Source organism: Musa acuminata, chromosome BXJ3-7 (genome assembly GCF_036884655.1).
Source record: "Musa acuminata AAA Group cultivar baxijiao chromosome BXJ3-7, Cavendish_Baxijiao_AAA, whole genome shotgun sequence".
In the NCBI taxonomy this organism is placed as follows: domain Eukaryota; kingdom Viridiplantae; phylum Streptophyta; class Magnoliopsida; order Zingiberales; family Musaceae; genus Musa; species Musa acuminata.
The window spans coordinates 3814015-3838309 of NC_088355.1; the positions used below are offsets into that span (position 1 = coordinate 3814015).

At 41.5% G+C, this 24295-nt stretch overlaps 4 protein-coding genes across 7 annotated transcripts; 2 read left to right on the plus strand and 2 right to left on the minus strand.

The window, feature by feature from the left end:
• Window positions 1-1440: 1440 nt before the first annotated feature.
• On the minus strand, window positions 1441-3146 carry LOC135642235 (squamosa promoter-binding-like protein 10). Of its 2 annotated transcripts, none has more exons than XM_065158206.1 (3): window positions 2365-3146; window positions 2018-2199; window positions 1441-1922 (listed from the first exon to the last, which is right to left on the minus strand). In XM_065158206.1, exons 1-3 carry the CDS (start codon window positions 2886-2888, stop codon window positions 1600-1602), a joined length of 1029 nt encoding a protein of 342 aa, XP_065014278.1. In that variant the 5' UTR covers window positions 2889-3146; the 3' UTR covers window positions 1441-1599. The 2 variants fall into 2 exon arrangements, with proteins under 2 accessions (XP_065014278.1, XP_065014277.1); XM_065158205.1 differs by having other exon boundaries at window positions 1441-1925; window positions 2365-3145.
• A 1323-nt stretch (window positions 3147-4469) lies between these two features.
• On the minus strand, window positions 4470-12246 carry LOC135643004 (uncharacterized). 3 transcript variants are annotated; one of them, XM_065159501.1, is made up of 19 exons: window positions 11959-12246; window positions 11827-11855; window positions 11647-11758; window positions 11431-11528; window positions 10407-10503; window positions 10201-10290; window positions 10008-10070; window positions 9798-9872; window positions 9499-9564; window positions 9304-9381; window positions 8406-8516; window positions 8208-8285; window positions 7975-8094; window positions 7512-7555; window positions 7383-7440; window positions 5924-5980; window positions 5710-5845; window positions 5113-5619; window positions 4470-5029 (listed from the first exon to the last, which is right to left on the minus strand). In XM_065159501.1, the coding sequence occupies exons 1-16, from the start codon at window positions 11989-11991 to the stop codon at window positions 5975-5977; spliced, it is 1158 nt and encodes a 385-aa protein (XP_065015573.1). In that variant the 5' UTR covers window positions 11992-12246; the 3' UTR covers window positions 4470-5029; window positions 5113-5619; window positions 5710-5845; window positions 5924-5974. The 3 variants fall into 3 exon arrangements, with proteins under 3 accessions (XP_065015573.1, XP_065015572.1, XP_065015571.1); XM_065159500.1 differs by having other exon boundaries at window positions 4470-5051; XM_065159499.1 differs by lacking the exons at window positions 4470-5029; window positions 5113-5619; window positions 5710-5845; window positions 5924-5980 and adding an exon at window positions 6135-6423.
• Window positions 12247-12506: 260 nt separating this feature from the next.
• Window positions 12507-13357, plus strand: LOC135643738 (early nodulin-like protein 3). The gene is made up of 2 exons (XM_065161069.1): window positions 12507-12741; window positions 12810-13357. Exons 1-2 carry the CDS (start codon window positions 12621-12623, stop codon window positions 13355-13357), a joined length of 669 nt encoding a protein of 222 aa, XP_065017141.1. The 5' UTR covers window positions 12507-12620.
• Window positions 13358-16442: 3085 nt separating this feature from the next.
• LOC103990588 (NADPH--cytochrome P450 reductase 3) lies at window positions 16443-23938 on the plus strand. Its single transcript, XM_009409778.3, has 18 exons — window positions 16443-17023; window positions 17111-17170; window positions 17268-17344; window positions 17422-17479; window positions 17582-17665; window positions 17757-17793; window positions 18923-18992; window positions 19160-19354; window positions 19443-19535; window positions 20170-20398; window positions 20478-20561; window positions 20637-20788; window positions 20866-20962; window positions 21569-21718; window positions 21827-21904; window positions 21991-22113; window positions 22226-22339; window positions 23524-23938. Exons 1-18 carry the CDS (start codon window positions 16688-16690, stop codon window positions 23602-23604), a joined length of 2118 nt encoding a protein of 705 aa, XP_009408053.1. The 5' UTR covers window positions 16443-16687; the 3' UTR covers window positions 23605-23938.
• Window positions 23939-24295: the final 357 nt, after the last annotated feature.

Here is a 24295-nt window from a genome sequence, read left to right on the forward strand (position 1 = left end):
TCTGTTCGGCTGTAAATAGTTGTATTTGTAATGTTACTTCGACTATTTGTTTGTATCTAAAAAGGTTACTACTTACTGCAGGTTTTTCCGGTGGCGACCAATCAAACACGATGTGAGCGGAAGAACATGTACTCTGCCTGGCCGACATGTGAGCGGCATTCACAGACCTCCAACACTTTATGGTGAAAGCGAAGGCCAATTTGTCATGGCATAGCTTTTACCTCTCGGCCACAGAAAGCCCCGTAATTATTGGAAAGCAGGGAGGGGGAGGAGGGAAAGCTTTTGGTCTGGATTTCCACACAAGCCATGAAAGCGACAAGCCATGGCCAGAGCTCTCTGCTTCCAGTCCAGAGTTCTTTAAGAGCTTGCGTCCTGCCCCGCGAGAGAATACAAATCCAATGATCTGTGCGAGGCATCACGGGCTTAAAGCAGCGGCTGGTTGTTGGGGGCGCACGAACACGCACAAGGGGCCGCGGCAACTCCCTCATAACTCCATGTCCATTGCTTTCTCCTCCTACCTCGACTGGTCCATCCACAGCACGACCCCGTGATCCCAGTCATACTCACTCGGACGCTTAAGCTTATGGTCAACGAAGTGATCTAAAAGCTTAAGCTTAGAGATGAAATCAAACATTTAGATTACGATACTCTTCTTCTTCCTAGAAGCTCTCATTGTAAACGTTGTGCTCTATGAGAGACAACGACTGTTTGTGAGGATGGCCTGCAAGATTTCTTCTGGAGACCACCGTTGTTGCCAATGCCAATGCCATGCCTGCATGATTCCTGGAGTCTGTACGTGGCTTCTCCATCGACCCTACTGCTACTTCCTCATGCTCACAGGAACTCTCGTCCGTTGCCTAAACATGGCTTGCTGGGAAGATCGACGGAGTGACTGATTGCCCAAACGCTACGCGTCAAGCTTCAATCTGCGAAATGCATGGCAGTCATCCGGTGCTCATTTAGCTGCCCTAGTAGAGGTTCATAATCGGTGTTCTCCTTGCAACTCTTTTCATGTTTATCAGGTCAAAGTCATAGATCAGATGCATTTGCAAGCTTGATGAAACCGAATTATATGACAAAATGCATGATTTTATGTTAATGGCATCCAAAAATGCATGTGTTGAAGATGAGATGCAAGATGTACTGCATTGACTAATGCAGTGTAGAGGAGATGGACTGTTAATTACCTCCAAAATCATGAGATCGAAGTAATTATCTTCGAATTCGAATGATCAGTTTTGATAAATGTGATGTGTCTACTTAGTTTTTTTAGCTTCTCTTCCAATATTATTTAGTAGGAGTATGGGAAAGCCAATATGAATGGTCTTTTCTTCTAATATTCCAATTCATCTTAAAGATTAGATCAATACATGAGATGTGATTGAATCATTTAAATTCTACAATACTATTCACTTATAGGCGAAGACTCTGATCATCACCTGTTGGAAATGCATGTGTGATTGCATATATAGATGTTAAGGAACACAAGAAGGATCGTTTGCAGTTCAAATCTCTGGAGCATTATTCTCAGTAGAACAGTAAGAAGAGGAGGAGAGGAAAGAGGAACTGATCCATCCAGCTTCCGGACTTCCCCGCTGATCACATGTAGTCCACCTCAAACAATGCCTGCCCGAGGTGGAAGAGGCTGATCTGGGAGGGCTCATGGGCGCCTGAGCTGAAGAGGTGGGGGTGGTGCAAGTAGGTATTGTTGAATGGTGAAGGGGAGGAGGAGCGGGAAGATTGCTGCCGCTGATGTGAGACCTTCTTCTCAGCCACTTTAACGAAAGGCTGTTGAGACCCCGTACTTCCTTCTCCTGCAACACCTCCGAGAGATAAAGCCGGTGCATTCCTCAGCAGATTGCCTCTGTTCTGACACTGCTGTCCCTCAACCTTGTTGCTTAGACTTGTGGGACAAGTGGTGTCTGCTGTTCAAGAGAGTGGTAGAGATGCATGAGAACAAGAGAAGCTCCAGTGTCGGAAGCTGGTCGAAGGAGCAAGAGAAGAACATGGTTGTCACCATTGTTTCCGGTGGTCTTTTGGGCTTGTTTGGACTTCTCAGAGGCGTCGGTGTTGGTATTCTTGGAGGGTGATGTGATGGTTGTTGGTGGTAGTTGAGGCTTCCTCCGCCGGCGGTTGTGGTCAGCCAGCCGCTTCCTGCAGCTTCTCTTGGCCTTGTCGAACTCCGCCAATACATGGAACCTGATCACCATTTCGAGGACGTACGAGGATAAAGGAAGAGCTAAGAAGGAACATGAGATGGAATCGAGAGAAGCATCCCAAAAGAAATCAAGAAAAGCATATAAAGATGGAATCTTTCCTCAAATTGAGCGGTAGACGTGGGATTCCCTCTCAACTGGCTCCTACCTGCTGCACTGCTGGCAGAAGCGCTGCTGCAACCCCCCGACGACGACGACGGTGGCCTTGGAGTGGAGCTCGCACACTTTGTGGCGGCGATGGTAGTGTTTCGCCCCGGAGAGATCAGTCTTGCACCCCTCGGCCTGGCACCGCGGCTGATGGCTGCTCGACGAGTGCATCCCGCTCGACCTCGCCAAGAGCCGGTCCATTGCAAGTGCATCACCGGACGAGAAGTAGGTCCTGTGGCCTAGATTTAGCCCGATTCGGCCGCAGCCGCTGCCACCGTCGTCCATCTTGACAAGTCCTATCGGGTACTCTGGCGGCGGCGGCGAGAAGAAGTGGAAGCTGTTCGTGGGGACGAGAGGAGGCGGGGAATCCAGGAAGGGCGTGCAAGGGAAGAATGCATGGTTTTGGAGGTTGTGGGAGTTGGTCTCCCAATTCCAAGTATAGTGCTTTCGGCTGCTGCCCTCCATCCCAGCAAAGGACGTCATGGAAGGGACGAAGGCTCCGGCAGAGCTAAATCTGTTCGTCATCCTCCCATCAAATGCCTCTCAGGAGATACACACACACCACACACACAGGAACACAATTGGAAGTTGGCCTCTGCCTTTCTCCCCTCCTTTTCTACTTTGATCTCCGCATCAAGTCTTGGGAGGTGGGTGTTGAAACGGCAATGTCGAGTAGGATGGCTATAAAGGAAGAGAGAGAGAGAGAGATGGGAGATGGGAGATAAGGAAGCTGCTTCTATCTGCCCTAAAGCGAGGTGGACTTGTCTGAAAGCTATGCAGGAGGTCGGAACCCCTCTGAATGAGAGGAAGTAGTGGCTGTGTTGGCTTTGTTTGCGCAAGAAAGAGAGGCTTTGCGTAGCATTTGAAGGCCACTAGGAATCTAGGTGGGACTCTCGAGGCTTAAAGATACACGTCTAGTGATTAATTTTCTGGATCTACTCCCGCGTCCTTTGATTTCTTGTCAGAATTCTGATGGTGATGGTAGTACGACGAAGACAGAGAAGGGTCTCCTTTTGTTTCTCGTCATCTCATGTCATCTCAGGGTGTCTTCAGCTCTGCTCTTCCAGAACACAGTTCAAAGGAGAAGCACCAACCAAGAAACTATGCATCATGCAAGCTCAAGATTCGTTACGAGTTTACTGACAGTAAAGCTAATCTGACAGTCAACATCTGCAGGCTTCATCGATGGAGCAGTAGATGAGGCGCAACCGGGCATGTGATGCTCTGATTCATGTTTCATCGTTTGACATCAATGCGAAGCGATCAAACTTCTACTGCTGCATGCTCCCCGGTAGTGTACGTACCCCAGCAATGCTCAGTGTAATGGAAGTATAGAGTCCAAGTACTTTGGACTGCAAACTTCTCCTGCGTTTTCCCTAATATGCGAAGTAAAAGAAGGTGCAGTCTATGGAGGTATTCCTTCTGATAGATGGAGACGTTGTATCTTCAAGTGCATTCCGCGGTGCTCAACTCTCCCATGTTGAGAGTTTGACAGATACATGAAGAGAGAGATAGAGAGAGAGAGAGAGAGAGAGAGAGGCGGGGGTAGGTAGAAATGGAGGAGAGTTGCGCCGATGATCATGAGTTTGGGTGAGAAAGGAACGAAGGAGCCCACAAGGAAGTAATGATGGTCCTATGCTTATGCTTGAGCTGGAACGAAGACGGATGAATCCAAGGAGAAAAGGGGTTTCCACAAGGACGTGCATCAAACGTTGTTTATGTCCGTACTGATGGGACCAATGCACACTGTCATCCACAGCAAATGCTGAGAGTTCTCTCCCTGGAGGAGAGCACTGCTCCTGTACTGTTCGTCGTAAAGGCATCGGTCGGGATTGATGATGACGTTGGACTGTAAACTTGAGTTTTCATCGTTACAAATACACCCCAAAGATCCTGATATATTTCTTAATATTTTCCAACATATACATATATATTTATATGTAATATCGATCTATCTACATTATAATCTACGTTAAGCAACGTTGTTGTGCATGAATGGCTGCGAACTTGAGATTCGAAGATACGCCCGTTGGAGAGACTTCGAACCATAGATTTCAAGCCACGAGAGAGCGACAGTATCGCAACAACACTGGAAGGTCGACAACAGAAGCAAGCATCCCGCTGTGTATCCCAAATAATAGACCAAAACATCCAACGTCGCTCTACCCAAGCAGAAGCCGAGCGAACGAGGCCAGAGAGGCTGCATGCCATGGCGAACAGCAACGGAAGCTCAAGGAGGCAGAACCCGTCTCCTGCTGTCGTCTCCGCAGGTTGCTTGAGGTTCAAGTCGTACCTCTCCTTGTGCCGACCTCCCTCCCACCGCCAGCCACCGTCGCTTCCTACGGCCCCTCCGCCGCAGCCCACGTGCGAACCCTCTGCGGCACCGGCAATGCCATCCCTCTTCAGGGATGGGGAAGCGGCGGCTGAAGCGTACTGGAGAAGAGCGAGGCAGCTAGAGCAGGAGCTCCGGAAGCTCGACGCGTGGGTGAGCACGGAGAAGAGGCAGACGGAGTGCCCGAAGAACACTGCCGTGATGACGGCGGAGAACGGTCACACGGAGATGACGAGGTTATCGGATGGCAGCTATCTCCATGAGATCAGGAAACCGGGCCGGCCGTGGGGGAGGTTGGTCATGCAAGTTTCGGCGCCATTGATCGCCGAGAACGCTACAGCCGCAGCGGAGGTGATCTGAGAACGAAATAACCGGTAATTCTCACTGATGTATGCTAACGATGGGTTGAAACCTTACCAGGTGATACGTGGGATGGCGTCCTTGAGACGAGGGGAGCTGTGGGAGTGCCTGCATGAGTCGATGCCGATGAGCAACCTGAGCGGACGCCAAACGGGAGAGATCAAAGGGAAGAGGGTGGTGACGGGGGCGGAGGAGCATTTCGTGGAGGCTGTGCTGCTGGGTTCGGTGGAGAAGATGGAAGGGCTGGCGTTGGAAGGGCTTCGCATCCAGATGGGGGGAGGAGGAAGGGCCGCCGCCGAGGTTGCAGAGAAGAAGGCGGAGGCGGGGAGCAAGGAGCGCATGGTTCTGGTGATGCTGGTGCAGGTGAGGGATCCGAGGGAGAACTACGAGGCGGTCGGCGAGGCCATGATCGGGCTAATCGAGGCGTCGGCGGCTGGGGAGGGGTGCAGCAGCAGATTGGATGTGCAAGGGCTGCATGTTGCGGGGATGAAGTCGGTGCAGGGGAGGAGCGAGGGGAGGGACCTCATCTGGAGCACTTCTCTCAGAGGTTGCAAGGGCTGCTGCCTGCAGTACGTAAGAAATCCGGATAGATTTTTCGCATGACGTATTCTTTTCTGAAGATCTTTTCATCAATCGGTCAAGTGAATTCCTTACTCTCAGTAAACTTAGAAAGTTCAAACTGTTCTTTCAACTCTATTTCTTTACTTGCGTACTAAGACGCGCTGATGATGGAAAAGCTGAAGAACTGCTGTAGTTCATATTAATTTCAATATCCACTGTGGCATTCCCTCTGTCCGGCGAAGGAAAAGAACACAAACACAATTTAAAAGCCAACAACAATAAAATACAGGAGAGGGATTGAGAGCACCTTTCGATGAATCAAAATTTGCTGACGTTTCTCACGCTGCAGGTGTAGCACTCACAACTGCAACCAAAACCAAACAGATTTGAGGGTCATCTAGATTAATACAACTTGAAAAACGGAGATTATGAAGAAGGCATGATGGTGTAATAGAATGGATTTTGTGGATCTTGTAATGTTGCATTATGGTTCACAATAATCTTCTGCAGTTTCCAAATTGCTGAAAGTACCAACATTTAAAAATAAATGACTGAGTCAAGTAACTATTGCTGCAAATTGAAGATGACTACTTTCGACTTGCCAAGAAGCACTACACTGATCTACATCGATGGATTCGGTAGGGGTACTCTGAATCCACGTGACTTGTCAACTAAGGATATTATACAGTGTTCATGTGACAAAGCATTTGTGGTAATAACTACGAAACTATGCCGCTAGGTTTAAACTAGAAAAAGTTCTTCACCGCCATCAGCATACCATCATGATATCCTGAGCTTTTAGACTTCCTATGATCACAGAAACAGCATGATCAGTACTTTAGATCATAAAATACATCAAAATAGAAAACAAAACACATCAATGAAGTCATAAACAACGATGAGTTTAGTAGTTTGCTGTGACGTGTGCATGTATGTTCTATTTTAATCAACAAAGGTAACAAGTCTCTTAGAGACATAATCAACAGTGCCCAACTGATGCCAATATCCATAGTAGTTAAATCTGAAATGACATTATCTAAGAAGTTGATTGGTATACACAGTTTCAGGAATCACAGACCAAAATTGAAGATGAAAAAATCTGTCACCATCAGAAGGAAGGGAAGGAGACCTGTCATTGTCATTGACAGTGAACCCTACTGTATAGGCACATGTTGATGCATATCCAAAAAGTCATGTTAAAATTCGCAATTTAGATGTTCCAACATTAATCTCCATACCTGGTGTCCTCGTAAACAATGAAATAACTCAAAGTCATAATAATTTGGATCCAATGTTGCTGACTTATAAAATCCAAGTTTCATGTCTGGATAGCTTTAAATATCTATACCAAAATGACATTATTAAAAAGAATACCGAACACAAGCATATAGCCTGTCCAACTTGCTAAATCTTCTGTTTCCTTGTTACACAAGCAAAGCGAGTAAAAATGGGTGATGGAAGGGATAAAACTAGTAAAAATGCACGATTAAAGGGGTACTAATAGTAGTAAGATGGGGCTGCACGAGAGGTGGTCTAAATTGCACCTAGAATACAAATGGATATAGGTTCATAAGTAGAATGTAGAAATGCAGACAAAGTTAAATTGCAGCTGGAAGCTCCTATATTAGTTTCAGAAAAATACCAAAGGCAAGTGCCAGACAAGATGATTTACCACACAGATAATCATTCTTAACCCACAAACAAATCAACATATAGCATCAACCAAGATAACGGAAATAAGTAAATCTCAATATATTTCAGAGCACCTCAGCAGATGTTGAATGGGTCACCTCCCTCTCGGCATCAAAATGGCTGCTCAATCTCCTGAAGAGAAAGAAAAATTAGTATGCAAGCAACTGATAAAAAAGGAACAAAAACAAGTTATTGGGAATCACCTTGGCTTGTCATTTTTTGCTAAATGTTTTGACATTATTGAAGCCTGCATGGAAATGCAAATGGGTGTCAATGAAGTCCTGGCTAGAACAACATTAGTAGAAGTAGAAAAAACAAATTTTAGATTTAGATATGGCACATTCAATTTCACAAAACCATAATGTTATATGTCTCCTATTACACAACTGAAGCACTTAATACACATCCTACAAGCTCTAAAAGTTACATGCAAATTCACTAATGGCCATATATGTTACTTGAAACAACAAAACACGCAAAAGGCATAAGCTTTCTCGCAGTTGAGAATAAGGTGAAGCAGAATCACATAAGACTGCAATATGAATCTTCTCCTGCAAAATAGTTCATGCTGAATATAGGGGCAAATTATACATAAATTTGGTGACGTTGAAGATTCACCGATCTACAATTAACACACAAGGTAATTGTATGAAAGTAAGTCTTGACCTGCTCTTGAATAATGCTTCTAGCTTCAACAAGTTGAGCCTCAAGCTCAAGTTCCCTTTCAGTTGCTTCACAGGTCAATTCCGCTCCTTTTTGTGCATCTTGCAACTGTACCATCCTTGACTGTATCAAAATAAATAAGTAAACAAATAAATAAAGTAGCTAATGTAAAAAAGAAAACTATAAAGTGAAGGGAATGGTCATCATGTGCTTAGTTGAGAACCAGTGAATCATACCTTTATTGAAGCCATCTTGGTACGCAAACTCTCTTCTATCTGATCTCTGGCCATGTGAAAAGGTAGATCAAAGACATCCTGCCAGAAAACGTTGCTTAAGGAAGTTACCTAGGAGAAGCCTGCTCTTTGCCCTCATTCCCATTCTCTAACTGACAATTTTGGAGGTTCAGAAAGAAAGATAATTATCTATCACCCTACCGTTCTGCCACCCAAAGGGGATTGCGGAGAGTCAGCATCCTGTCTTTCATTCACAGTAGAGGTTTGTTGTGAAAGACCACTTGGAGCATTTAGAAAGTCACGCATATCCATCTAACAATACAAAAAAATAGTTAAGCATTTTTTTGTCCGGATTTATGTCGAACAAGCATAAAAATAATGATAACATTTAAGTATGGTTTTTGAAGTAGTGAAAGAAAAGATACCACTTTCTATGACATTTCAAAGAAAAAAAAACAATGAACACCTCCTTAAGAGAATCTTTTTTGGCCTAAGGTAAATGAAAGATAGTATATTACAAAAAAATAGAACATTAAGAAAAGAGAGGCACATTCGAGCGGTCCATTATGTCATGCTCATGGATTGCAAACTCAAAATTAACCAGCTGCTATGAGCATTTTGCACCAGTGCAGTAGTGGACCAAGTCAGAGACCTCTTTGTGCAGGACCTTCATACATCGGATTACATATATAGGATTATTACAGATCTACATCATTTTGGGCCAGTTTTGGTGACAATGGACCAGTTCTTTAGTAGTCATTTGACCAGTTTAAGATAATATATGTTGGTCGAGATCGATCAAGAATCAAGATAACTGAAGGTCAAGACTCAACCTCCACTTACCATAAGACTAGGTATGCACAGTGATGAGAAGAAATAGAAGAGGAGAGAAACACCATGCTATATGCACTGCAGAGGAGAAGACTGGAAAATAATACATGGGCCCTGATTATACATTCTTATCAATGGACGTAGTATTAGCACAGTATATATAATAGTTCATCAAATAGACCTCCAGTGTTATATAAAAAAAACAGTTATCTGAGTAAGAACACTCGATTAAACAGAAAATATAATTTTATGGCTACAATTTTCAAACCTGCATAGAACGTAACAAAGCCCGCAGATCAGAATTCTCTGCCATCAGCTCTTGCTTCTTCACCTCATATGCATCAACCTATAGATGTTCAGAGTATTATAATACTAATAGAACGAAACACTTCAACAATTTTCTAATAAAAAGACCAACATTAGATATCTACATGTTTAATAAAAGCAATGATATTTTTCTTACTATCATCTTATAGAAATCGTTGTCAGCCTTCTTTCCATTCCATGTCCCACGTTGACGCCCTTCTTTCTGGTAACAGTGATATTAAATTCATTTAGATGGACAAGTTCCATAAGGTGGAGGTGTTTGTGATTATCTGAAACAGCAAAGACTCGTATGGAAAGCAAATAAACAATCTATTGTGCAGAGAAAGGTTTTCTCATCTAGATCTAGCCAGAGCATACAATGATTTCTAAGAAAATTGGATAGAGCAGGGACTACCAGAAGAATGTCTACGTTGCATGTTTAAGCTTTTTAAGTACCTGCAAAAGGTTCATAATCTCCATTCCTGACCGAGATTCCTTCTTTTTCTCCATCAGCACTTGGTTCAGTCTCTCCTACAAAAAAACAAATAGTCCTAAGGTTAGCAAGATGCATTTTGGACATATCACTCCGTGACTGATAATACACTTCTGTGGAGAAAAAAAAAAGAAAAGAAACAAAAAGAAGTACCATAATGGGAATCATAGTACCTGCAGCTTTATGTATTCCTTTTCCTTCTTCTTCATTTCATGTATTTGTTGTGTGCGCACTTGCTTATGAAAGAAAAGGTAGAGTTAGATGTCATGGTTATCCAACAAAAGAAAGTGAAATAAAAAAAAGGAATGTGTTTCCCCAAAAAAGATGAAAAAGGATACACAAAACATCATCTAAAGGTAATTCCACCTGATTTCCAATGACCATTTTTTGGTATTCATCTCGTTCCTGCTGCAGCTTGTCAATCTGAGCCTTCAAACTTGCTGTTTTTTTAGCCTCCTAATCATGAAAATTTTTGATAGTTTCAATAATATACCGGATAAAAGAATTGACAGTCACAGGCAATCTCTAAATCACATTTGAGGGGTGATATTTAACAAACATGTTTCACAAACCGTTCGTGTTAAACTAGCAAGCTCTCGATCTTTTGCAGCTAATTGTGCCTCAAGCCTCTCAACTTTTGCCTCTAATCTTGAAATATCAGATTGCAGTCTGCAGCACAGAAAAGCAAATTATGGCACCTAAGAAATAGGACATGAACTATCCTTTGAACAACTAACTACCACTTATTTTTGAGAAAAGAAACGAGCATAACTTGGCAGCAATTTCTTAGAGATACCAGCAAGTTATTGCCATGGCAGATTCAAAGCATAAAAAAAGGCCATAATATCAATGCAAACACATGGTAGAAAAGGCCAATTCTTTGGCACATTTGATAGGACAGAATGTGCTAAAAATATATTATTCAAGAGCAACAAAATGAACAGAATTTCAGCTCGTTACTTGGGAATATCTTTTCTAATTTCTGGTCACACTCAACTACGAACAAAATAATTGGATATGAAAACCATGGTCCGCCTTATCGGTCCGTACCGATGCACTGATCGGTCATCAGTACGACACGTAATGAACCATACTGACATACCGACATATGATACGATAGGATATAATGATAAACCAGTATGTACCATCCGTACCAATCCCCTGTCGGATTGGTACATACCACCAGTATCGGGTGGTACAACTTGGTACAGCGAACCTTGATGAAAGCTACCAAACATCGGATGAACCAAGTAAAATCCATTTACTCCATAACTCAAGCACCAAGTTTTCTCGATTGGTGACTCTGTCAAAATTCACAGATCCTCTGAAGGTCACTCAAACATAACACTTCAAGGCTTCTATTAAGTTTCAGAAATTTCAGTTGTACGGATAAAAAATCTTTACGGACTGACAACGACTGGAAATTCCATTTATAGCTACACAGCAAACTCACTAAAATCCTGTTTCTAGCTCTTAGAATAAGTAAAAGACAAGCAGAAACAAGAAACATTCCTTGCACACTATTAATTGAGAAGGATGGCATTCCAGGTCTTGTAAGGACAAGTCACTGTGAAATTATATATCAAACGTATTCACCTTTGTCTCTGCTCATTGGAGGCATCCCTGAACTCGATGTCCCGCTGCCTCTGTTGTAGCAGAGAATGAATACAGTTGCAGGTCCTTGCAATCGAGACCTAGCGCCAAGAATTTATTTCTATCATATAAATCGGACGTAAACTAGCGACTAAAGGACGAAACATTTCGAAAATTGAACAAGTAGGTTATCGAGAGTAGGATGGAAATAGAACGCACGGGATCCGTAGCAAAGAGATCAAGGGACGCGGGGAATCCAAAGGTCACCAGCGTCTGGTTAAGGTACTTGGCGCAATGCTCCAGGTTTCCCGCATCGGCGAAGGCGTACTCCCTGCAAGATGAAATCAGAACCCTAGGTCAAGGGATCAGGAGAGCAGTCCAGGGGAGAGATCGGCTCACCGGATCCCGAATGGGGGCGCCGCAGATGCCTGCATTGGCGAAAAATTAGGTTCAAATGCCCGCAGAAAAAGAAGACGAAGGAGGAGGAGGAAGAGGAGGAGAAGGAGAGAGGGGATCACGCGAGGGCTTTACCCCGAGATCGAACTCGGACCGAGTCCCTGCCATGATGGGATTCGGGAACTTCCTTTCACTTTTGTCGGGGGAGGGCGCGAGAAGGGATTTTTTGGACTCGTCTCGGGTTTCGTCACCGCCGTGCCGAGATTTCGAATGGGTGTCAGCGATGTAAAAGACGTTCGGGCGCGTCCTACACGAGGGACGATGCTAACGTGCGCCAGGGAAGTGCGGGCCGAATCCTCGACAAGGGACGACACTAACATGCGCCAGGGAGGTCCGGAGTCCTAAACGGGTGGCGACTGCTAACGTGAACTCCGAAAAGGAAGTACGTTACGAGGGGCCGCCGCCAGAAGAGGATTATGATCAGCTTAATCCTCTTACGAAGAATCAACATCTTTCTCATAAATGCAATAATAAGAAATTAGAGCTAATTATAAATTAGCAGTAGTTAGCTATGTTTAGTATTTTGATTCTTATAGACTAATAAAAATATTAAAAAAAATATTTTTATTATTTTTTAAATTATTAATTTCATACAAACTTTTCGTAAGCGTCGGACAGAAACTTCTCGCCGGTTCCCTCCCCTTCGGCTGCACTACGGATGGTAGACCAGGGCGCCGCCTCGAATCGCTGCCGCATCATCCCCGCCCCGGCCTACTGCGGCCTCGTCGTCCGCCCTGATGGACTCCACTGGGGCTTACATCTTCTACGCTGGAGGATGGGATGGCTGGGTTCCGCATCCCTCTGAGAGTTATGGTGACTGGGCTAAGAGGAATAGGTTTCAGGTTGCTGACACCATTGGTATGTGCCGACCGATCATCTATAGTTGTTGATATATAGTGCTTTGAGCTTTGCATGGTGTTGTGCAGTGTTCAAGTACAAGAAGGGGGAGGACTCTGTTCTGGTGGTGAGCAAGCAGGATTATGATGCATACGACGTGAGCAAACCGATCCAGAAGCTCGATGGAGGCGATTCCGTGTTCAAGTTCGATCGGTCGGGGCCGTTCTACTTCATCAGCGGCACGCCTGGGAACTGCCAACGAGGGCAGAAGCTGGTGGTGGTGGTGGTCATGGCTGTGAGGCACCGTCCGCCGATCTCTTCTCCTCCTTCCCTCCCTCTGTCGCCACCTCCTGTTTCTTCCCCTGCCCCGCCCCCACCCCCATTTCCGGAACCCATCATCCAACCCAGCACCATCCTTAATGGTCCCTTAGCGTTTACAGATGTATGCTGCAGTCGAGGTAAAGAAACTTCAAGGACTCTTCCCATAGACAACGACCAGCATTCCTCGGTCGGCACATATCAATGGTGTCTGAAACCTATTCCTCTCAGCCCAGTCACCATAACTCTCGGATGGATGCAGCATCCAGCCATCCCTTCCTCCAGCGTAGAAGATGTAAGCCCCAGCGGAGTCCATTAGGGCGGACGACAAGGTCGCAGCCGGCCAGTGCGGGGATGACGGGGCGACGCTTTGAGGCGAATTGAGGTTAAATATTTTGTTTTTGTAAATATAGAAATCTTAATACTACTTTTAATAATATTAGAATCGAAATATTAAGCATAGTTAATTATATAAAATAATCTATAATTAACCTAAGAAATTATATCTCGACTTTACTACATCATTATGGGTAATAACGAGAATAAATAAATTGATCGCTATTACTTAACTATCCACCACTTATTATATGTATCAATACGGCTAAATAATATAAAGATATATCATGAAATAATATGAATACAATGATAAAATTCATTTGGCTTCGGCACCATTAATACTATCATGCCTTCTCTATGTTTGTTGATACTGATATTTTAGCTGGTCCCATAAACTCCGTTCGCATTTATGTATCTAAGTGCGGAAAGTCAACGATATAAATAGATGAATTGGATACATGTTTGAATTCAGAAGAGGATTTATGTGGGTGGGTGGGAGTCGAAAGTCTACCTCATGAATAAACCAGTTGGTGTATAAATAAAATGGATTAATTATATATTATCCAATAATTAGATTAATTTGGTATCTTGATTCTTATATTTAAAAATTTTATATTAAAATTTTGATAATTATGAAAGCGAACCATCTATCTTCATACCATCAATATACCTCGATGAAAGCATGAAAACAATAGTCAAAAATGTAATTTTAATATTTTAATTATATTTTCGGTAATGACGAATGACATCATCGTTGGGGGTCGTGGATGATTATTGTGGATGAGAAGAAAGAGTAACGGTAAGAGATGACATAAAGGAAGAGAAGGAAGAGGACGATGCAAAGATTGATGCTCTATATTCACGTCAATATCGATACAGATGTCGAGCAGTCATTTCATACACTTTGCATCTATGTCGGCATCGATATAGTTCTCGAGTGACATTGACACATATGTCGAGTAATGCTGTCCTTCCTCGTATCATTGTCGGTATTGACGTAGATGCCAAATGACGCTTTGAATCTGTTTCTATATCACCGTCAATGTAATTGTCTAAAGACGTCGATGCATAGCGTCGATATCTACATCGTCTTATTCTTCTTATCATTTTGTCTCATCTCTCGTCATCACTATTTCTCCTCATCTATAATCACTTATAGCCCCTAGTGGCACCGTCGTCTACCAATATCAAAAACATAACTAGGATACTAAAATCATCATTTTGTCTATTATTTTTATGCTCTCGTCGACATGTTCTACCGCATTAGGGTAAATTACGTTTAAGTAAATGGGAGTAGATATTTCACTTTCATAAATTATAGATATTCTAATATAAATTTTATAAGTGGAGTGAGATGCTAAAAATGTCTAACTACAAAAGGTATAATATATAATTAACCCTCATATTATAATCAACAAAACTAAAAATAATAAAGAGGATATGATATGATGTCAAAATATTCAATCTTATTATACATCTCTCATGCATAAGCATGACCTAATATCTCTACTTTCCAAGAGCAAAATAAATCAGATTAGACCAAGAAAGTCTAGAAAAACGGAGATGTGATGGATTCAGTATAACTACGCAAATGCTTCTCTTAAATCCACTTTGTGTTAGGATAATAACGCAAACTATTACTCGTTAACATAAAAGAAAAAACCATCCATCATTAAAGTAAAACACTTAAACCATAAAAATATCAAATCTGATGTTAAAGAACATTTTGGATCAGTTCAGCTTAATTTTTGGAAATGATCAGTTCAGAACATTTTGAATCTAAGGTTAAAATGGGTAAATAATTAAAACCTAAAACGAAAATACGAAAATAGAAGAAAAGATGAAATTATATTCGGAGGAGGAAAACTTAAAGCTGAGCTAAAAACTCACTTCTATTAGATTAATCATAAAAAACAAATAAATGCATTCATGTTTTTCTTTATTCATCTGCATCTTTCTCGAATCATATTAATGGGTTATTAGTTTCTGCTGTTTCTTTACTGGTATAAAACCAAACTAATACCTCTGAAGGTGTTTACTTATAAATTTGTTTCCATAAAAATGTAGAGCTGATAAGTTGGTATGATCCCCCAAATTTTATGTCATGAAATCAAATAAAATTAGATCTAATAATATTACGATGCGTACTTTTCATTGTTGTTTAGAAGAATAAATCTTATCTGATCTAGTCTCATCGGATCTACAAGGAGAACTAGATCCTTTTTTTCTCATTCGTCTCATCGGATCTAAAATATAAATCTATAAGAAAAACTAGATCCTTCTCCTCTTTTTTTTATCTTTTTTACTAGATTGTTTTTTTCTTTTTTTATCTTTTTCACATGACCACCTATGGATTAAGAAGATTGAGAGAAAAATTGAGATTAGAGAGATTAAGAGAAAAACTTTAATCTCTAATCATATCTAATAATATATCTTTCATAATTAAATATATTTCAGCAACAACAATCATAGAGCTGTTTAATAATCCCTCAAACCTTGCAAAGCTAATTGCATTCTTCAACTGGCGTTGCCAATTTTGAGTTTGACTAGTTTTGATTAGAAAAGGGGGTGAGTAAATTTTTCTGTTTTTGGGAAAAATAATAGGAATTGACCAAAGGATGAGAATGAAATCGCCATATTTGACTTGAAACATTTTATTATTGGTCGATACTGTTGTTTGCGTTCCTTGTCGACTTGACCAGCGGGAGGAAGTCAAAAGCAGCCATAAGGTGGCTGATGCAGCGGAGATTTACTTATCGGCCAAAACAGGGTTAGTTGTGCGCAGACCACAGATTGCTCGGTCGTGGTTTGGACCGATCCCACGTCGTGGGATGTGCGCTGACCATTCGTCGAGCACGCTATGTGCGGCTGATGACGACGGACAAAGGTCACCGGTGACCAAGCGACCGCCACGAAGCCGGCGCGCGACCTCCTGATCTCGGGCACGAGCTTTCAAGCAACGCCGCTGCGTCTCACACGAGCAAGTGCGGATGAGCCACGTGCAAAACGCCATCGGACGCGACGGACGTGGTTGTCCGCTCTCCATCATTTTATTTTTGTTGGGGGTAGGTTAGGAATTTTGTCTACTTCGCGGTGCTTTCCACCGGCGCCACAATGCCCCCCGGAGGGCGAGGGGTAGGTGGGGAGTTGAGGAGGTGAAGGCCGCCGTTATAAGCACTGCCCTCTCTCGATCCGTCGCTTCCACCCCACCAATCCTTCGCTGCTCTCTCCCTCTCTCTCCCCAACGCTCCCACAGAGAGAGAGAGAGAGACTTGGAGGACTCCGCTTCGGATTTCTCGCTCGATCCGCCACCATGCAGACGGGAACAGGGAAGCCGTCGCCGATCGATCTGTTGTCGGCCATCCTCGAGGGATCACTTCGAGGAGACGGGTTCCCGCCGGGGGCTGGTGCCGCGGCGATGATCGTGGAGGACCGGCAGATCCTCATGATCCTCAGCACCTCGGTCGCCGTGCTCGTCGGGTGCGCGTTGATCTTCTTCCTGCGGCGATCGGGCGGCAAGAAGAAGCTCGTGGAACCGCCGAAACCGCTGGCGGTTAGGGTCCTTCCGGCGGCGGAGGCAGACGACGGGAAGAAGAAGGTCAGCGTCTTCTTTGGTACGCAGACCGGGACGGCCGAGGGGTTCGCTAAGGTTAGGGTTTGGTTTCCGACAACTCGATTTGAAAATGTTTTCATCTTTCGTTTTTCTTATCTTCCCTTGCCTTCTCTTCCATATCAGGCGCTGGTGGACGAAGCGACAGCCCGATACAATAATGCATCGTTTAAAGTCGTTGATTTGGTTTGGACCTTTCTCCCTACTATTGAGACAATTCCAGAATTAATGTGCGTGTTTGATCTTTCATAACTTGATATTGACGATCGGCTCATAATTATAGGACGAATATGCTGCTGACGATGATGAATACGAGGAGAAGATGAAAAAAGAGACCTTAGCTTTGTTCTTCGTGGCCACGTAAGTTGAGACTATTTACCTGTTGGATGTGAATTCGCCCTTATTTTGGTTGACCAATCCTCGTTCTTCTGTTACAGATACGGAGATGGGGAGCCAACCGATAATGCTGCCCGGTTCTACAAATGGTTTACAGAGGTTGGGGAACAGACCAATTTCTGCACGAAGTTAATCTTTGTCCCCATAGTGATATTTGGTTGTGGGTTCCTGATATGGTCATGGATTGTTGGTTGATTACAGGGGAAAGAGAGAGGACTCTGGCTAAAAGATCTTCAGTTTGCTGTGTTCGGGCTGGGCAACCGGCAATATGAGCATTTCAATAAGGTTCGGTTGTGATTAAATTGTAGTGTATCATCTTTTTTGTGCAAATATCTTGGCTGACATGTTTTTTGCAATATATTCTTGCAACAAAAAGGTCGCTAAGGTGGTTGATGAGATGCTCTCTGACCAAGGTATATACTTTTGACCAGTCATGTGTGTTTCGTCAGTTGAATTCATCTTATTCTGTGTTTTGCTTACTTGATTAATAGACTTTTTGCTTGTTTTTGTCCATTACTTGATATTAATTCTGATGCTCATCATCCTGGTGCACCTAATGTTGTTGATGATTAACTTAATAGTAACTTGCTTTTGAAACTAATTTTTGACCGTAAAAGATGTCTAGCCTGTGATCATGTGCATATTGATTTGTCATTGTCAGTCATTAGAGCTACTAAATAAAGTTCTAGGTATCTGAATTTAGCTGGCAGTTGTGCAGGAGGTATTAATTTTTCTTATGATGGGCACTTGCTAAATTACTCTGTTTGCCGAATGTTGACATGTTTTTCTATGTTGATGTTAGCATCACATATTTTATTTACAACCAATAACTACTTTCTGTTTATCTCTAAAATATATATGTATGCATATTTTTTATTTTTTTGTTGTCAAATATAAAAGGGGAAGCTGGTAGGTGTGTATGAGTGACCATGATCTAAAGTTGTTTGCTTTTGAACGCTTTCGTAAAAGTTTTAAACTGTCTATCCCTCATGGTAATGCACAAGGTTTGGAGTCATTGCCGTCAACATGCTGTTACAATTTAGATGAATATATTATCATCTGTCATCACCATTGTCTCCTCTTGGCAGCTATCATGACAAATTTAGATGCAATACAATGGATTCTATGCAATGTCACCTTTGTTGATCAAATATAAGTGTTTTATTTGACATTACTGGACATGTTCAGAAACCACCTTTGTTTTTTAGTTTATAACTGGAGCATAACTATTGACTCAGAGCATTTTCTTCAAATTAAACATTCTATTTTTTTTTTATCCTATGATGGTCTTTTGGTCAGCATTTGCTTATTTTCTCATTGTTTTCTGTTATATTATTCTTTCTTTATAGCTTTAACTATTTCAATGTTTTAATGGATTATAATGGTTTTCGGACTCATTTAAAGGGCAGTGCCATTCTTTTTGTCATTAATGACATCCCAGTTGTCATTTCAGTGCATGATAAATATACATATACCTTTTACTCAATTATGGAACTGAAAGCTGATGTTGCTCGGGTTTTCTTCTTTTCTCTCTTGCTATAGGTGGGAAGCGTATTATCCCATTGGGGCTGGGAGATGATGATCGATGTATCGAGGATGACTTCACTGCATGGTATGATGTATTGGCAAAATCTTATGCTGATTCATCATATTTTTAAGCCTTGGCTGTAGTCCTGAGATTCCCCACACCTCCAAAAATATCATTATATCTCTCTTTTGTTATACTTCTTAGTTCATTGTTTGCTTTCTAACACTGGAGATGCATTTCCACATTTCCAGGAGGGAACTTCTCTGGCCAGAGTTGGATCAGTTGCTTCGGGATGAAAATGATGTTTCGGGTGCAAGTACTCCTTACACAGCTGCTATTCCTGAATACAGGGTTGTCTTTATCAAGACTGAAGATGCTTCATACCTGGACAAGAGTTGGAGTCTTGCAAATGGCCATTCTGTTCATGATATGCAACATCCATGCAGGTAGAGATGCTTTTATTTACAAGTTCAATGTAGCAACACCAGGACCAACTAACCAATGGAAAGCATAACTGACACATGGTTTTTCAAGGTCTAATGTGGCTGTGCGGCGGGAGCTTCATACGCCTGCTTCGGATCGGTCCTGCACACATTTGGAGTTTGACATTGCTGGAACTGGTCTAAGGTAAGTTTATTTCTAGTTGGTACGCTGTGTGAAGCATTGCTTCTCATTGGTTTCTGTACAGTTATATGCAAGGGTTTTGTGTGATTTGCGTAATATATTTGATGTGCTAATTTACATGGTTAAACATTAATAAACTTGTATTACTATTCTGTTATGTTGTTTGTCCAAGCATCTTGTTAAAAAAGAAAAAGCTTAAGTTCTTCTGCTCAGTTGTCTGAAGCATCAGTTAATGGATGTTAATACAGTTGCCACATGATTCATTAAACTAGAATTAAATTGGAAAGTATTGTTTAATTTTTAAAATTCAGGTAGAGATTGGTAGAAGAACGGCAGTGCTTTTTTAATTACTTGGCTAGTCCTTTTCTGTTAGTTGCTTGATGGTTTTAAGTACCTTTAAAGAACTGATCTCAATTTTGCTAAATGAACATGCATGTTTCCTAGTCATATTAATTTCACAGTTTTTTATAATTGCACTGAAAAATATGAATTATCCTCTGGTCTGCTCCTTTGTGATGAATATTAGTTTTAACTGAGTAACTGAATCAATTAAAGTGGTGAATTTGCTAGTTTAATATTAACCAAAATTTCTGGTTTGATTTTGGCTGACCATTATGGAAAACATCCTTTTCATTAGGTATGAAACAGGAGACCATGTCGGTGTATTCACTGAGAATTGTATTGAGACTGTAGAGGAGGCTGAAAGGTTGTTGGGGTATTCACCAGACACATATTTCTCAATTCATGCTGACAAGGAGGATGGCACCCCACTTGGACGAGCATCCTTATCACCTCCGTTCCCATCTCCGTGCACCTTAAGAACTGCACTGACCCGATATGCTGATCTTCTAAATTCTCCCAAGAAGGTGACTTCTCCTTTCCCTTTTGGAGTTTGGTCCATTTTCCATTGCATTTGTATCTGAATTCTTTGTACAAAATATGCAGAGTGCATTGGTTGCCTTAGCTGCACATGCTTCAGAGCCCAATGAAGCTGAGCGACTTAGATTTTTGGCTTCTCCTGTTGGAAAGGTTGGCATTCATTCTAAGAGCATGTACAAATCTATTACTATGGTAAGAATTTTAAACTCAGCTGCTTTGATGCAGGATGAATACTCTCGATGGATTGTTGCTAGCCAGAGGAGTCTCCTAGAAGTTATGGCTGAATTCCCCTCTGTGAAGCCTCCACTAGGAGTCTTTTTTGCTGCCATTGCTCCCCTATTGCAGCCTAGATATTATTCAATATCATCTTCTCCAAGGTAATAATTAATTACCTACCTTTTCTTTGTTGCTTCAGTTGATGTAACAGCCGATTAATTGTTTGTTTCTCTTTCAGGATGGCACCAACTAGGATCCATGTGACATGTGCATTAGTGGATGAAAGAATGCCAACTGGGAGGATTCACAAAGGTGTCTGTTCAACTTGGATGAAGGTACTTTCCCCATATTTAGCCTTCTTTCTTGACCTAATTGATTGAATAACTGATCTGAAGTGCTGTCAATCTTGGCTTCTTCTTGTTAGATAGTTTTTCTCTTTTTCATTTTTTATTGTCATTTTGAGTCATGTCAACAAATATACCAATTTTTCTTTTTGAGAAAAGGATGCTGTGGTGCATTAACTATATTTTAACATCATGGGTGTACATGATATTTGATGCTTATAAGACTGATGGCTGTCACTGGATGGTATCACATGCAACAATGGTAGGTGATCAGATCCACTTCTGCTGATTCAAATTTTTCTCAGAGAACATGATGAATTTACTGAAGTCTTAAATAAAGATATGGTTATGGCACCTATCAAAGCTCTTGAAGCAGGACCTATGTTGAACTCATTGAACACTCTAGGGGTAGTAGTGAAATTCATCAAACTGAAGGCAATCTCAGAATTTAAGCAAGATTTATCTTATGTCATATTGCTTTTTGTAGTGGCATTCAACCAATCTGTTCTACAACTTCTGTTTGCTGATTGTTACTGCTGTCCATCATAACTTGATTCATTTTCCTCTCATCTAATCCTGTGACCTTTTATTTTACAGAATTCTGTCCCATCGGAAGAGAGCCAAGTATGCAGCTGGGCTCCTATATTTGTGAGGCAGTCAAACTTTAAACTGCCTGCTGATCCTTCTCTGCCTATAATCATGATTGGCCCTGGCACAGGGTTGGCACCCTTCAGGGGCTTCTTGCAGGTTTCTATTAGAGCGACATTTCTGCAAATACGTTTTGGCTCTCAGTCGAATGAAAAAAAATGCTCAGTGGAATGATGGTTTTGATGACATGAATTTTGTCATTTTTAGGAACGGTGGGGACAGAAGGAGGCTGGAATGCAACTCGGTCGTGCAATTCTCTTCTTTGGTTGCAGAAACAGCAAAATGGTGCTTATAAATAATAATGCATCCAATAAAATTTAGAATGAAATTTCAGTATTATTCAATGTCTGATGAGGCTGTGAATTTTGCAGGATTTCATATATAAGGATGAGTTGAACAATTTTGTTGAGACCGGCATACTCTCTGAGCTGATTGTTGCCTTATCTCGTGAAGGTCCAATCAAGGAATATGTGCAGCATAAAATGACCGAAAAGGTTAGAAACACGTCTGCTATTCTTTTTTCATATCATTTTGGAGTCTCTTCATCCCTTGTAATTATAGTTTCACATTTTCTATTTAACCTTAAGCACATGACAATATTTTCAGGCATCCGACATTTGGAATATCATCTCCCAGGGTGGTTATGTTTATGTCTGTGGTGATGCTAAGGGTATGGCTAGAGATGTCCACAAAGTTCTTCATACTATCTGTCAAGAACAGGTAAATTCCCGACAACTGTGCTTGAATTTTCGCATTCGTTATGAGTTCTTACTAATTTGTCACCAACTTAATTCAATAGTTGGCAAAACCCAGGTTACCTTTTGTCGTTTAAATCACCTGCCAATGAACAGAAATTTATCTCAAATTCTCAATCACCTAAATTTTTAGAATAACTAAGAACCTTAAATCTCTATATGTTAAGACTATCATCCTGGAGTCAAGCCGTAGGTACTTAGGGTCAAGGTTTAAAATCTTGTGCTGAGACTGCTTGGCAATTGGACTGGTGGTATGGTTCCAATAATTGATGATACTGACTCGATATGGATTGATGTTGTCTGGACCAAAAAAGAGAGGGATAGAAGAGGAGGCAGAGAGGTATACGGTGGGGGGTGTGGTGGCAACTTTACAGAGCGGAGGAGGCAGTAGCAGTGATGAGGTGGGGAAGGGGAGGTTATGGAGATTAGAAAGAAACGTGAGAGAGTAGGCAAAGAAGAGAAGAAACAGTATATGGGAAAGGGTGAGCACATTAGTGAGCGAATGAGTGAGAGTATAGTTGGTAAAGGAGAGAAGAAACAGCATGTGAGAGAGGAGCACCTGAGTGACAGAATGCATGAGAGAAAAAGAGAAAAAGAATTTGACAGTTGAGTAACAACTGTTGAAAAATAATAAAAATGATTATAGACATCAAGCTACATGTTTTTAATCTGCACAACAATTCGTACCAACTTATTTGATGTCCAATATGTTCAGTACGGTGAGCTTTCTGGCGGTATATTTCATAAAAGATCAAACCGAATGAAGATACCTGATCCAGTTTCTTGTTTGGGGTACTACTCAATTTTGGGATAAGCAAAATCATAGACTCGTTTCCCCCTTTTGAACTTAATCTAGTCATATCATGAAAAGATTGGATACTTTTGGTGGTTAAGCAGTAGTTTATGTCAAGAAGACAGCCGAGTGACATGAAATATTGGTAGTTAAAATGGACTGAAGCTTGTTGGGTTCCGGTGGGGTAGGGGAGAGTTGATGTTCAAATTCTCCATGACAGTGATGTTTTGGAATCTCTATCAAATGTATCTATCTTTTATTATCTGCAAACAAAATATGCAATTTCCCCAAGCTGAGAGTTAATGTGGTTATTTTGATGCTGGAAAGCTGACTTTCTTTATGTGATTCTGTCGCAGGGATCTCTTGATGGCTCCAAGACAGAGAGTTTGGTGAAGAGTCTGCAAACGGAAGGCAGATACCTGAGGGATGTGTGGTGAGATACCGCCAACCATGTCACCCACTTCATCAGCATCACAAAACTTGTACAAGAAATGTGGAACCTCCCAAGTCAAAAGGTTCCGAGAGATTATTCTTTAGACCTTCCGATGAGAATTTTTGTTCATTTATTATACCCGATCACTAGGCTCATTTGTTGGGGAAATAAGTAGTCGATACTTAGTAGAGAGTGGGAAACAAAGTACATTTTGGACAAGTTGTGTAATGATAAGGACTGGCCTACCTGTGAGATTAATGCAAACCCATACTGGTGATGTATACTATCTTCCACTTTGCGCTTGTGACATTAGTGAGATACACTATTTGTTGGATTCAGCTACTATAGTGCTTCGATACGGTGTTGTGAATGGGTGACCCCTAAATTCTCACAAACCTAAATGTTGATCGGTATCTCATTACAATCTGACTTCGATGGTATGCATGTTGCTGGCAAAAGCAACTTATTTTTATGGATAATGAAATTATTTTATTGAAAAAAATAAATAAAAATAATTTATTGATTCATTTCTGTTTGATGCATTACAATGTTTTAATATTTTTATATATTTTTTATAGGCTCAAGTACAAGAATAAAAAAGAAAATTAAAAAATTATAAGCATATTAAATCAAATGTATGATATCAATAAAATAATACTTTTGATTTGATTTTAGAAATAATTGTTTTCTTAATA

What these genes read in the sequence shown, in the direction of transcription:
- LOC135642235 (XM_065158205.1), bottom strand. Translation starts at nt 2,888, where the DNA reads ATGACGAACAGATTTAGCTCTGCCGGAGCCTTCGTCCCTTCCATGACG. An exon ending in TTCTGCCAGCAGTGCAGCAG is followed by an intron (nt 2,200 to 2,364) that starts GTAGGAGCCAGT and finishes AATGGTGATCAG; the next exon opens with GTTCCATGTATTGGCGGAGT. An exon ending in AAAGACCACCGGAAACAATG is followed by an intron (nt 1,926 to 2,017) that starts GTGACAACCATG and finishes TCTCTTGAACAG; the next exon opens with CAGACACCACTTGTCCCACA.
- LOC135643004 (XM_065159499.1), bottom strand. Translation starts at nt 11,991, where the DNA reads ATGGCAGGGACTCGGTCCGAGTTCGATCTCGGG. An exon ending in GCGCCCCCATTCGGGATCCG is followed by an intron (nt 11,759 to 11,826) that starts GTGAGCCGATCT and finishes TTCATCTTGCAG; the next exon opens with GGAGTACGCCTTCGCCGATG. An exon ending in CCCCTTTGGGTGGCAGAACG is followed by an intron (nt 8,286 to 8,405) that starts GTAGGGTGATAG and finishes GTTTTCTGGCAG; the next exon opens with GATGTCTTTGATCTACCTTT.
- LOC135643738 (XM_065161069.1), top strand. Translation starts at nt 12,621, where the DNA reads ATGGACTCCACTGGGGCTTACATCTTCTACGCTGGAGGATGGGATGGC. An exon ending in TCAGGTTGCTGACACCATTG is followed by an intron (nt 12,742 to 12,809) that starts GTATGTGCCGAC and finishes GGTGTTGTGCAG; the next exon opens with TGTTCAAGTACAAGAAGGGG.
- LOC103990588 (XM_009409778.3), top strand. Translation starts at nt 16,688, where the DNA reads ATGCAGACGGGAACAGGGAAGCCGTCGCCGATCGATCTGTTGTCGGCC. An exon ending in TCTACAAATGGTTTACAGAG is followed by an intron (nt 17,480 to 17,581) that starts GTTGGGGAACAG and finishes GGTTGATTACAG; the next exon opens with GGGAAAGAGAGAGGACTCTG. An exon ending in TTCTAAATTCTCCCAAGAAG is followed by an intron (nt 20,399 to 20,477) that starts GTGACTTCTCCT and finishes CAAAATATGCAG; the next exon opens with AGTGCATTGGTTGCCTTAGC.